The sequence below is a fragment of the Homalodisca vitripennis genome, unplaced genomic scaffold (genome assembly GCF_021130785.1).
Source record: "Homalodisca vitripennis isolate AUS2020 unplaced genomic scaffold, UT_GWSS_2.1 ScUCBcl_6839;HRSCAF=14236, whole genome shotgun sequence".
In the NCBI taxonomy this organism is placed as follows: domain Eukaryota; kingdom Metazoa; phylum Arthropoda; class Insecta; order Hemiptera; family Cicadellidae; genus Homalodisca; species Homalodisca vitripennis.
In genome coordinates this window covers 2,088-15,181 of record NW_025782998.1, presented here as the reverse complement: position 1 = coordinate 15,181, position 13,094 = coordinate 2,088, and the positions used below count along the sequence as shown (strand labels likewise).

General features: G+C 33.2%; 1 protein-coding gene across 1 annotated transcript; it reads left to right on the top strand.

Annotated features, from left to right (window-relative positions):
- Nucleotides 1-3,231: 3,231 nt before the first annotated feature.
- LOC124373983 (GPALPP motifs-containing protein 1-like) lies at nt 3,232-11,000 on the top strand (the record flags this gene model as incomplete). The annotated part of the gene is given in 3 exon segments (XM_046832289.1): nt 3,232-3,554; nt 5,909-7,021; nt 10,815-11,000. Coding segments are annotated over 2 exon segments (801 nt in total), but the record flags the coding sequence as incomplete, so codon positions are not given.
- Between the last annotated feature and the right edge of the window lie 2,094 nt (nt 11,001-13,094).

Below are 13,094 nucleotides of genomic sequence, written 5' to 3'. Positions count from 1 at the left end.
ATGTCAGTGTTTATAATAACGAGCAATGACACCAATTAATCACAACGAAAGTCCAAATAATTCATAGGCCATAGGCCTAAAACAAACAGTGCAGACGAGGAGGACGACTGACTGCAGCTGCAGCTACACTCTGTCTCTATCTGTCAGAGAGCGTCAGTGTTGCAAACGGCGGAAGGGCGGCGGCCGGCGGCGCCCCTCGCGCGAAGCAAAATTTCCCTTTTAGTTTCCCTACCGTTACGATAATTACTATGCGTTGTCACTAATCGCTATTAATTAATTTCTTTTTCTACTTAATAGTTATTTTTAAGTAAATGGAGTAAATCTAAGGTCTAGGTGGATGTGTAAATAATGTACAAAAATGTATAGTGAAGTTTTAGACCATACCATTTTATTTACTACATATAAAAAGCACTTCATCTTGAACTCCGAAGCGTCCCCCTTATAAAATCGTCACCGGTCTCGCGCCCTAGGCTGCAGCCTACTTAGCCTACTGGTTAATCGGGCCCTGGCAACACTAGCTGACCCGGCGAACTTTGTCCCGCCTTAAAGGCAATATCACATGATCACATTTTTTACTTTTTAAATTAGGATACTTGTAAATAAAAAAATATAATTATTCAATGATTCTTTATTTGCCATTTATTGTAGCACCTTGTGATAAAGTACATTTTTTGTTTTTTTATTAGGCGCGAAAACAAATAACGCGGATGGTCTTCCGACCCGTGGACATGCCACATTTAATTGGCCATGGGAAAAACATGGATGTTTGAGATTAAGACCACAAACTTTCAACGATTGGCCTTGTGACTTATTTACAGTCATGACGGATCGGAAATTGAAACCGTTTAAACTCAAATGGCATGTCGGGTGGGATCATCGGGATCCTCGGAATGAGAATTTCCTCACCTCTGAGTATTGTGGTGTAAATCAAATTGTTCATCAATTTACTTACCACCAAACTTGTTCCGTTGCACAGTTTTGGTTGGTATAAGTTTTGAAGCATGATTACTACAGAACCAATATTTAGTTGTAAATTGTGCCAGGTACATCCAAGGAGTTTAAACATTCAATTGGATAGTTGGTGGCATCATCTTCATTTGTTACACAGTCAACAGATTTGAAAGAATGCAGTGTACCAATGATCTCATTCTGAATTATGTAGTTTAAGTCATCTACATCTTTATTCTTAGCTGCCAAAATTGCTCGCTCACTCAACCATTCATTATTTTTGAGGTTAGTAATGATGTTTGGGAATACTTTGTTGATGAGTTCGTCTTTCGATGAGACAAAGTTACAGATATTCCGAGGAAATGAAATCAATCCGCTCGATTCGTCGACAGGTATTCGACCATTACCGATAGTCAACAATTACTCAGAGAAATCTTCAGCAGATTTATCGTTCAGCAATGCAACTCTCATGTTTGTTGTCAGCTGAAGTTTCCTAACATAGCGCCATAGATTCGATGATTTGAGGCAAGCGTTTATTCTGTCAGCAGCAGTCGATCTGGGAATTACTGGCAATGTTTGGCGGAAATCGCCAGACAGTAAAATAGTTGCGCCTCCAAAACATGTTGAGTCATTACGTAGATTTTGCAATGTTAGGTTAACTGTTTCCAATGCACGTTTATGCGCTATTGTGCATTCGTCCCAGATGATGATCTTCGATTCTGATAAAACTTTCGCCATAGCGGAGCGCTTTGTAATGTTGCACGTTGGTTCTTCAATATATTGAAGATTTAACGGCAATTTTAATGCAGAATGTGCCGTACGACATCCTTCTAGCAATGTGGCTGCTATTCCAGAAGAAGCAACTGAAACTGCAATGTTGGATCTTGCACGAACAGTGGCTAAAACTACTGACATGAGGAATGTCTTACCAGTTCCACCATGTAAATATAAACCACCATTTCCATCATAAATTGCCTTCATTAATGTATCATAAACTTCCTTTTGTTGGGGGGTTCATCAGGAGCACATTTGTTTGAACTACTAAATCTAATTCCTGGTGATCATATTCACGTTCCCATTCCAATTCTCGATTAAATGCGTCATTCATTTTACGATTTAGCGCTGGCATTCCTAACCTGACTAATAAACTACCACACATGAGATAACTCATGTCTTCGATCAAGAGCAAGGCCCGATTATGTATCTCCTCATTCATTTCAAGATCGTAATTTATTGAACTGACACGAATTTGATGTAAAATATCTTCTGCCATATTATCCTTGTATTTGTGCCACAGGTTAGATGGGTTCGATGGAAAGCATGTCGAAATGATGATAGCAAATAATGTACGTATCTGACTTGGAGATGCAGAGATAACTGCTTTGAATTGTAAACAATTAAAATTTGATTTGTATTATCTGGATAGTAAAGTATAATGCTTAACAGTGATTGCAGAAACAGTTGAAACAAAATTTGCTGTTTCTCTTAAGCTTACTCTATGCTTTAAAACTATAAATGTAAAGAAATTTAAAATGGTAATTAAATGATATAAACATATATTTCTTTTGTTGCATTATATATGTTTACAAAGAACAGCTGATTCAATTTGAACAGGCCCTTTCACTTAATAACATATGTTTGCTGTAATGCATTTCTTATGGGTGTTTGCTGTAATGCATTTCTTATGGGTATTTCCGTAACTTTTAGAGACCAGTGGGGCGGAATCCTGAATCGGGAACGGGATAAAAAGTATCCTATGTGTTTCTCCCAGTTCTTAGCTACCTCCCTACCAATTTTCAGCCAAATCGGATCAGCCGTTCTTGACTTATAAATAGTGTAACTAACACGACTTTCTTTTATATATATAGATGTAATTCACAGAGCAAATAACCAAATACGTTAAACTATTACATTGTAAATCCATTGTTGAACTCAGATAATAATTAACATTAGACAAACAGCTGATCTGAAAATTATTAATTTTATTATATTGATGTATTTAATTATTAATGTGTTTGGATCAAACACGGATTAGACACACATTTTTACAAAAGTACCTAATATAATAAAAACAATTAATCAACAAAAGTGGGAGTTGGTTTGTAAATTCATCGGTGTTTCCTATTTTTCAATAAGCTCTCTAAAATATTATGTTTCTTACATTTCTCAAAGGCCTTTAAATGTAATCAAGAAATAAGTAGAAGAAGAAGAAAGTGCAATAGAACAAACAAACAAAAATAAATATAACATTTTGTTAGTGTTACTGTTATATGTTAGGTTAGTGTATTTTATTGTTACAATTTATACTGAACGAGATAGTATGTGTTTTACGTTAATTTATAACCGTGTTTTATTTCATTAAAACTTATCACAAGGTCGAAAGTCATTAAATTTCTGTTTCTAAGTTTTATAAAAATGTTTTTGGGTCACTCAAATAGTTAGTCAATTTATTCAATGGTCTCTCAAATGCACAAATATGAATATATTATGTATAAACTCTTACATTTTGTTACAGTAAAAATTACTGAGAGAGTAAACCTTTGATGAAATTTACTGTTTAAAACTGTTGGCTAATCATCTGAACTACTACTATACATAAGGATCAGGTAAGCCTACAGTAACAAATATCAGTTTCTAGAGTTTAAATAATCAATAACAAGAGATTAGTTGTAAATTTGGTAATTGTTCATTTTAGCCACTTCACACTGGACTATTTGTCAAAATTTTAATTTAAAATACGTAAAGGAATAGAAGAGTAGCTAGTACAAGACATAGGCTATAAAGGGGGAGGAAGCCTAAATAATAACAGAGTTGCCTTTGGCCTTTGGCAGAATCCTGCACTTCTAATGTTCTTATTTTGAAATCTGATACGTACGCATCAAAACCTAACCAATCAGAAATTAGACAAATAATTTAATAACGAGATTTTGCCGGTAAGATGCGTATTTGCAAAAAAGACTGAAAGTATAGAATAAATAACAACGGTTCTATCTGATTAAACGGAGATCACATATTCAAAGCACGCTGCGGCTGATATGGTTAGGCGATTCAGGTTTACTAACCTAACCTAACCGTTAGTATTTATTGTGTAACTGTCCAATCAAAGTTGCTAAATCCCGTTTATTATCGGTGGCCTTTGTTTAGTCAGAAAGTCCCAAAACAACAAACTATCCTATAACTTCACTATAGAGGTATAAACTGTTACCAAAACGAGCAAAAAGTACTGAATAACTTTTAAATTCACCTCATATGCAGTTTGTAGTCCTACTCTGACCTCTAAAATTCCTTGTACTGGTATCAGTGGGGTTAACAGCCTGAATATCTAATCAAAATTTCAATGTTATTAATGTATTCTCCTCATCTTTCTAAACAAAAATATATAGATATATATGGTTTTAGGGGGTGGAAATTGCAATTAATTTTGTTATTTAATAATTGAAATGTAAGTTTGTGTACATATTCTTTTTATCTCTTTTGAAAAGACAAGAAATGTCCAAATAAAATGTCAAACTGTCATTAAACATTTTAAACTGGTTAGTCGGAGATTTACATTTAATCAAAAAGTCCCATTTTTTAGCTTTTAGATATCTGTTGAGCTGTTCCAATATTTGTTAGCTTAAAAGTCCTTCTCAATTTAATGGAAAGTGGTACGGGTTCCAGTGTACATCCATTAAAAATTACCTGCACAAAGTGATCAGAGATGGCTTAGTTAAACTTACAGACTGAAGTGTTTGGAATGTTTGTTATTATGTTGTTCATGTCTGTGCTCAATGATGCGGTTACTCTAGTTGGTACGTTCACTGTCCAATTTACATGATAACGATAAAGAATATTGCGAAGCTGCTGGGTTTTGGAGTTGGTGTGGTCCATAACATTAACATAATATATAAAGTTCCGAATCAAAATAAATATAAGGATGAAAAATTTCATAGAAAATTAAGTTCATCAAAAAAGCATTACAACATCCACTTGGAGACCTATACAGTCTCCCTCAAAATCTAAATCTGAGGCATAGTTTATTTTTTAAAGATTTTTATCTAATATATTGTTTTACAAATATTACCACACCCTCCCAAGAGTTTTGCATTCAATTAAAAGTTGCTGTCAATTCATAATTCTCAATTTTGAAAGTAGGCCTATCTATTGTTTCAGAGTTGTACCCATGGTTTGAAACAAATAACACATATGTACTTTTTGGGTAGTACCAGCCTCTTGGGCTCTGGTAGTTAGGGATTGGGTAGCATCCTTCAGTGCTGGTGTTCAAAGGATTAGTGATCTTTCTTGACCTCTAAATAAATTATCTTTATGTTTCAATTTTTTGTTTGCCCATTAGAGCTCTTTACTTGTGTATAATTTACAAACCAATTAATGGTTGAGCTTAGTTTGTCATCTTCTAAATGTTACAAAGGTTACTTCTGGCTGGTTTATACTTGCCATTAGAACCTACACTGAATACAGTAAAAACCTAAATGTATCACTTACATCTTGACAACTGAATTAGATGTCCAGACAAATCATTGACTGCAATTGTTAAAATTTTGAGGTGAAGCGTTGATTGATTGGTCTGTTTTACAGAGGATGATTATTGGAGGGTTGGGCTCCCTTAGTCTAAATAGGCTTTTGCAATCCTAAATGTGAGGGATTACCAACCAATGCTTGCTTTACTGATATAGGTTGAGACAGGGAAAACCTCCTCTTCTTCAAGGCAACATGATACTTATAGAGCTCTATATTCCCTCTCACAGGATCTTAACGGGAGGTAACTCCAATCCCCACTTTTATCCATCCTGAATATTCTTCCATTCCAGAAGTAGGTTCCTTATAGGACTATATGAAATAAGAGCTTTCCTTTGCTTCTTGTCCAACAACAAAATCCAGAACAAAAAAATGTAAGGAAGTAATGTAGCCTAAGTGTCTTTACTAAGTGACTTAAACTGACATTTATTTTTAATGTTTTCAGCTTTTAAGCAAAATGGGACCACGGCGCGTAGAACAGATAATTCTTCTGAAAGTGATGAAGAAAGCAGTATTAGACATGATAAATTCAAGTCAGAGAGATTTCAAGAAAAGAATGCGCAAAATGTCAGAGATGATTATTCTAAGTACGATGATAAATATAGTAGGAGGTACAGAGAAAGGTCTCCAAAGAAAACTAGTAGACATAGAGATATAGTTTCCTCAACTTATTACAAAAATGAATCTAAAAACAGACATGACCATAGGGATAGTAACAAAAGGTCTTATTCGGGATCCAGTAGATCTATAGATAGTGAACCATTAGTTAAAACAAAAAAATATGCAGATGCCAACAACACAGACAAATTTGAGGCACCAAAAACGCGTAAGAATAATTTATCTTCTCTACTAAAAAACTTTGACAAGAAAGTGGAATCAAAACGAATCAACTCAGAAAACTCAATTGAAATAGGTCCTGTTTTACCTCCTCATTTAAAACAAAATGAAATTGAAACGGAGTCAGTCATTATCTAGTAACCCAACAGATACTACTGTAGGTCCTGCACTACCACCCCAATTGAATAATAGTAATGACATTTCAAACAATGGATCAAGCAAATTTAATAATTCTTTCAAAAGTAAAGCTGTATCATCGTTGATTTTTGATAACAAAGTCAATAATGTGAGTGATACAGTAGCAACAGTTATTGAAAAAGAGAATGAGATTCACTCTGCACAACCATTTGTAGTTAACAACTCCGATGACTCCTGCAGTATAGATAATCTGACTAAAGATGACCATGTAGAATCTTCAGAAAAAGATTTATTTGGACCTACAATACCACCTGAGTCAAAGCCAGAAACGTATGGGCCAACTTTGCCTCCAAAACAAGACTCAGATTCTTATGGTCCTGCTCTGCCCCCTAGTCATGTGAGAGATGCTATTCAAGGACCTGCTCTTCCTCCAGAAATGGCAAGTGAACTAGGAGAAACTGCTCAAGAAGATTCAGAAGATGATGATGACATGGTTGGTCCTCAGGTAGAGGGTAAAATGACAAAAGCACAATACCTTCTAGACATGCGAGCCATACACATTAAAAGAAAACTTGATGAAGAGGTATGTATTTACTGACTTAGTACTAATTTAATGTAATAAAATCTCCACTGAAAGATATAAATAGACAAATGCCAATGATACAATTGAGTAATTAGAATAATTTTTCTGTTAGTAAGTAGTGAAGAAAATGCTGTACTTTATTGCATTAACATTAAAAAGTATTTAACTTCACTTGAATATTATCTATTTTTAATACTTAAATTAAATCACAGATTACTATTAATCATTCCAAAACTAATTAGATGTTGCAGACTTGGTGATAAAATATCAAATTCGATGTTAGACAAAAAAATATTAAAAACCAATTCCCTTCCACTATATGTGTAGAAAAGTAGTATGTTAAGAGATATGTTTATGTAGAATAAAGATTTAACTCGTGTGTGTGTGTGTGTGTGTTTGTGTATATATATATATATACAGGGTGTATATTATGTCTGGAAAACACCCAAATATATCCTTTAATAATTTAAATATAAATTTGTGAAACCTCTTACAATCATGATAGAGATTGGGCATCTACTTTTTGGAACAATGTTTTGTTATGTCACACCAACGGGGGACGTCCTGCCGAGGGTATCGTGAATATTCTTAATGGAAGCCTATACCTTGTGATACATAATTTTAAAGGTAATAGCTTACTGAATTGAATGCCACAAACCGCATCTCAAAGGAATTATTCTATCAGAAAATAGAGCATTTTTAGTATTGAAAATTTACTGATGTTCAACAATGTAATTTTAACATGGTTCTTGCCACAAAATGTGTTACACTAATTTTTTTAGCATTTTTTTTAAATGTTCAATTAAATAAAATAAACAATTTATTTTTAAGCTGGTTCTATTAGCACAAATTTGCCAGTTTTTATTACAGTACAATTATGGAAATACTTATGTTATTGATTTCTTATTACAAATAAAAAAATAATGTATGCTGTTAGAAAAGTCTTACAACAAACGTTTTACCTGCATTTGGTGTCAAAGCAATTGTTCGAACTGTGTTCCTTCTACGGTTTGACAATGAGCCAATCTTGTGTAAAAATGATTCGACAGAGTTGCCTAACATTTCTTCAGTTATCAAAGCAATCTCCTCTATAAATCCTGTTTCTTAGGTCTTCCAAATTATGAGGCTTTCTTCTATAAACATTGGATTTTAAATGACCCCATAGGAAATAATCGATTGGTGACAAATCCGGAGATCTTGGAGGCCATTCGATTTCTCCTCTTCGGCCAATCCATTTATGAGGAAACCTTAAATCCAAATACTCTCTTACCTGTCTCCCATAATGGGGTGGAGCACCATCCTGCTGAAACCATACATTATCAAAGTATTCTCCTGATTGCAATTTTGAATAGCTGGGATTATTTCATTTTGGAGCATATTGTAGTAAAGTTCGGCATTTAAATTTCCATTGATGAAAAAGGGTCCAACAATTTTGTTACCTAAAATTCCACACCATACGTTCAGTTTTTGTGGTTGCTGTGAATGGACTCAGTAATCCAATGTGGGTTTTCACTAGCCCAATAACGGCAATTGTGCCTGTTAACATTGCCATTTAGGAAAAAAGTTGCCTCATCAGAAAATAGTATGTTGGTCAGAAAATCTCTATTGTCATCACATTTGCGGCATCACAAGTTCACAAAACTCAACTCTTCTGTCGTAATCATCCTCACTTAACTGTTGGACACTAAATGAACTTTAAATTGTTTGTATTTATTAATTTTCAAAATCTTACTCATAGACATAGGGTGCATATCATGTTGCTGTGCAGCTTTTCTGAGCGATGTATGTGGGTCTTCAATAAATGTTTGCAAAACATCTAGTGCATGTTCTTCATCTGTTGCAGATTGTATCTACCCGACTTTGGCCGATTACGTACACTCCTGTCATTTCAAAAGCTCAATAGTTTTTGATATTGTTGTTGAAACACTTATGGGATTCCTTTCTGGGAAAGTGTCATTAAAACAAATTACAAACTTCCCGATAAGATCTTTGACGATCGCCATATCCTCGCATCATCAACAGAGTAATTCGTTTCTCTTTCAGACAATTCCATTAAAAATGCCAAATAAAAACTGAACTACTGTAATTAGATAAACTTGTTGACAGCAATGCTTCAGAGACACTCAACAGGAATGATATGACCTTTGTCCATTTGTAATTCCCAAGCTTAGACCTGTCTAGTGAAAGCTCCATGCTCAACAAACTGAAAACCTGTAGACCAGATGTGATTAATAACACAATAATGTTTCTCATAGGCTAGTGACCTTTGTCTCTTTAAAACCTTCCTGCTGACTGGAAAACACCAAGTACAGATTCATAAGTAATCAGAGAAAGTGATCATAAGTTTTATTCATTGTAATAAAAACTGGTAAATTTGTACTAATGAAACCAGCTTAAAAATAAATTGTTTACTTTATTTTAATTGAACATTTAAAAAATGCTAAAAAAATTAGTTTGTAACACATTTTGTGTGGCAAGAACCATGTTAAAATTACATTGTTGAACATCAGTAAATTTTCAATACTAAAAATGCTCTATTTTCTGATAGAATAATTCCTTTGAGATGCGGTTTGTGGCATTCAATTCAGTAAGCTATTACCTTTAAAATTATGTATCACAAGGTATAGGCTTCCATTAAGAATATTCACGATACCCTCGGCAGGACGTCCCCCCGTTGGTGTGACATAACAAAACATTGTTCCAAAAAGTAGATGCCAATCTCTATCACGATTGTAAGAGGTTTCAAATTTATATTTAAAATTATTAAAGGATATATTTGGGTGTTTCCAGACATAATATACACCCTGTGTATATATATATATATATATATATATATATATATATATATATATATATATATATATATATATATATATATAAGGAATAAATAATGTGTGTGTGTGTGTGTTTTAGTATTTATTTGTGACTTGTCTGTCTGAGTGGAGTTTCAGGGCCTGGAAGATTTAAGTGTTGGAATACAGAAGAAGCACTATATGAGGTGTGACAAAAGAGTAATTGGGGGGACAACAAAACAATCGCTAGAAGGCTGAATATCATACGGCCGGTATTTACCAGTAATTCTGAATAATTATTGGTAATGTAGTCGAACAAATTTACCGATTTTATTAACTTTAGCATCAGTTTTTGAACTAACTGCCACTGTGTGTGCCTTCACTCGTGTCTTTGCGGCTATAGAAGAAACCACTCAAACACTCTGTTTGTGATAATCATTTGTCCCTGTACTCTTTTTGTAACATTACAAATGTTTTAATGTTTTACTTGCAGACTTTCCAAGTTTTAAAAGAAATTTGGTGTTCATAATTTGATTTTTCTGGATACTCAACATTTTTCTGACCCAGAAACTAAAAGTTGACTGTTTATAAACTGGCACTAACGGTTGTAATAAGTACAGGAGCTAGACAAAACACGAAGAGGGATGGGAGAGAGAGTCCCATGACTGGTTGTACAATATTCAACCTTATTACGCCAATACTAATCCAGTTATTTTCTAACCACACCTCGTATTATGCAATTCTAGAAATTTGTATTAAGCATTTTAATGTTTTCTTTTCTTTGAATATTTAGTTAGATCTAGAAATAGAAATTCCAAATTATAATTTCTATTAGATATATCTATTAAATACCCATCAATGTTTTGAAGTAAGACAGGGGAGAGATTCCATTAGATTATTTATAACTGGCTTCATCTGTATGACACATCCAGTATTATAGTTTTAAAAAAACGTATTTTTTTTTTAATGTAAATATTTATATGTCCGTTTGTATTCTTCAGAAAGGTGGCATTTCAAAGGAGGTGAAAAAACGAGAAGAGTGGATGTTGGAGCTGCCCCCAGAAAAGGCTTCCAACCTCGGTCTGGGGCCTCGGTCATTTCGGATGAAGGAAGCCCCTGACATGAGCAACAGGTCCAGCTGGACAGATACTCCAGCCGACAAACTGCGCAAGGAACAACAGGCGTTGGTTCGTATATAGTCATCATGTTCTTTAGTCTGATAATGACTTGAAACCAAAATGCTAAGATCACTCTATATTTTACTTAAAATCTTTACAACTCACATATGCTTTATTACATAAATATAGCTTACTTACACCTGAGTATATACTATTTCTAGTTAATTTCAGTTAGCTACATAGTTGTAAACTTATTTTATGGTTGTAATGTATAATTTTTGTGCACTTCCCAAACTCACAAACTTGTAATACAAAATCCATCCTAAATACTTTTATAAATAAAAATAAAAATAGGTAACAATATATATCTCTTTTATATTCATATAAAGTAAAAATGTTAGTCTCCAGGGTCTTATTATTTCAAGAATATTTCTTCATCTATGAGTTGATTCTTTAAAAGAGAAACAATAATTATCTTGTAAATATATTTATTTTGTTTGGCTTTAAATTGTAGCATCATTAGAAAATATATTTGTTGCACATTTGTGGAAATATAAAAAAATCATACATTTTGTAAAATTATACAAAAAACTTTGAAAAGTCTCTAGGCTGCCTGCTTCCCAAGACACACAGTGACCTTTTCTTCATTTCATAATATACATTTTCTAATTTCTATATGTTTGTTCTATATCTTTCTAGCCTTGTTGTACGTTTTCTAAATCTAGTGTTTTTAACTAATAACAATAACATGAATCTTCATAATACAATTCAAACTGTTGTTATAACACTACTATAATTTCAACTTCTAGTAAGTCATCCTTTTGACGTTAGCATCAATAAATATTAAAAGCGAGGATTATCCATTTGGAGTCTTCATAGTTTATAATTTATAAATACAGCACAAAACACAACGAATAAATAAATGATATTGAGAAACACAACATTTGATAGGCCTATCGCATACGAATATTAACATGATACATCACGGCCAGCAAAAGACAGGGCAACTGACACTAGGTGATTCCAGTTCCCAGTACAGTGACATCAGCTGTGTGTTTATAAAAGATAATTAATTTTGAATAATAATTTTTTAAACCAAATATGACTTTTCTGTATATTTGATTGTTTACTTTGCTGTTTTTTACTGTAAAACAATGAAATATTTAACCCTTCCAACGCGGCTAATGCCTATAGACGCGGAACTGCCGATGCTTTAAACGCATAACGTCTACAAACGCAAAAGCTTTACTTTTGAAATGGCGAAGAATTAGTTGTTAAAACTTCAGTAAGAGAGCAGGTCGATGTTCCTTTCGACTGTCGGGACTAGACAAAACGCTTTGTCACCGTTGGTGGATGTTTTAACGGTATCTACTCGGGTTAAAAGCAATCGCCGCCATTTTTTGTATGGCCTGTGACGCGGCATACGCCTACAGACGCGTTCGTTTCATTCAGCTGTTTAACTACGTGTGTGTTGGTTATATTGTTAAACGAAGTGTTTTGAATCAGTCCGTTGTTATTCTAATAGTGTAATAAGAAAAGTTTGAATTCATTCATTTTACGTGAACTGATTTTCCAACTATTATCATTTTACTACGAACAACGTAGTTTGAGCGCATTTTTGGTATATTAAGTGTAATATTTTTTTTTTCAATTATTTGTTTTGTATTTTATACTAGTTTCACCATAGAAGTCCAGTTTATTAATTCTAAATAAATAAGGTTTATACGTACAATATTTGTTTCATTTTCCTTGTAGGCTATCGTATAAATAAGTTTTTGTTGAATTTCATATTATTACATTTCAAAATCTTATACTGAACTTATTTATTTTTATGTACTAATTATACAGAAACTTCAGTTACAATTTACTCATTATAAATAACCTGTATAAATGTAATATAATCTGCCAAATAGTGTTCCTATGTACATTATCCTGCAATGCAGTTTATTGAAAATTTCAAATATTTTCATGCGTATATAATTCTCAAAAATATGTAATATTACATGTTTATTATTTTTTCTTATAAAGGGTAATACCAAGGAATATAAAACAAAAATTAGCATTGGGAAATTTAAAAAATATTTTTTTATGTCTTAGCGTTTGACAGTAATTTGAATTAGCGCTTTAAGGGTTAAATCATCTGTATATTAAAAGAATTTATGA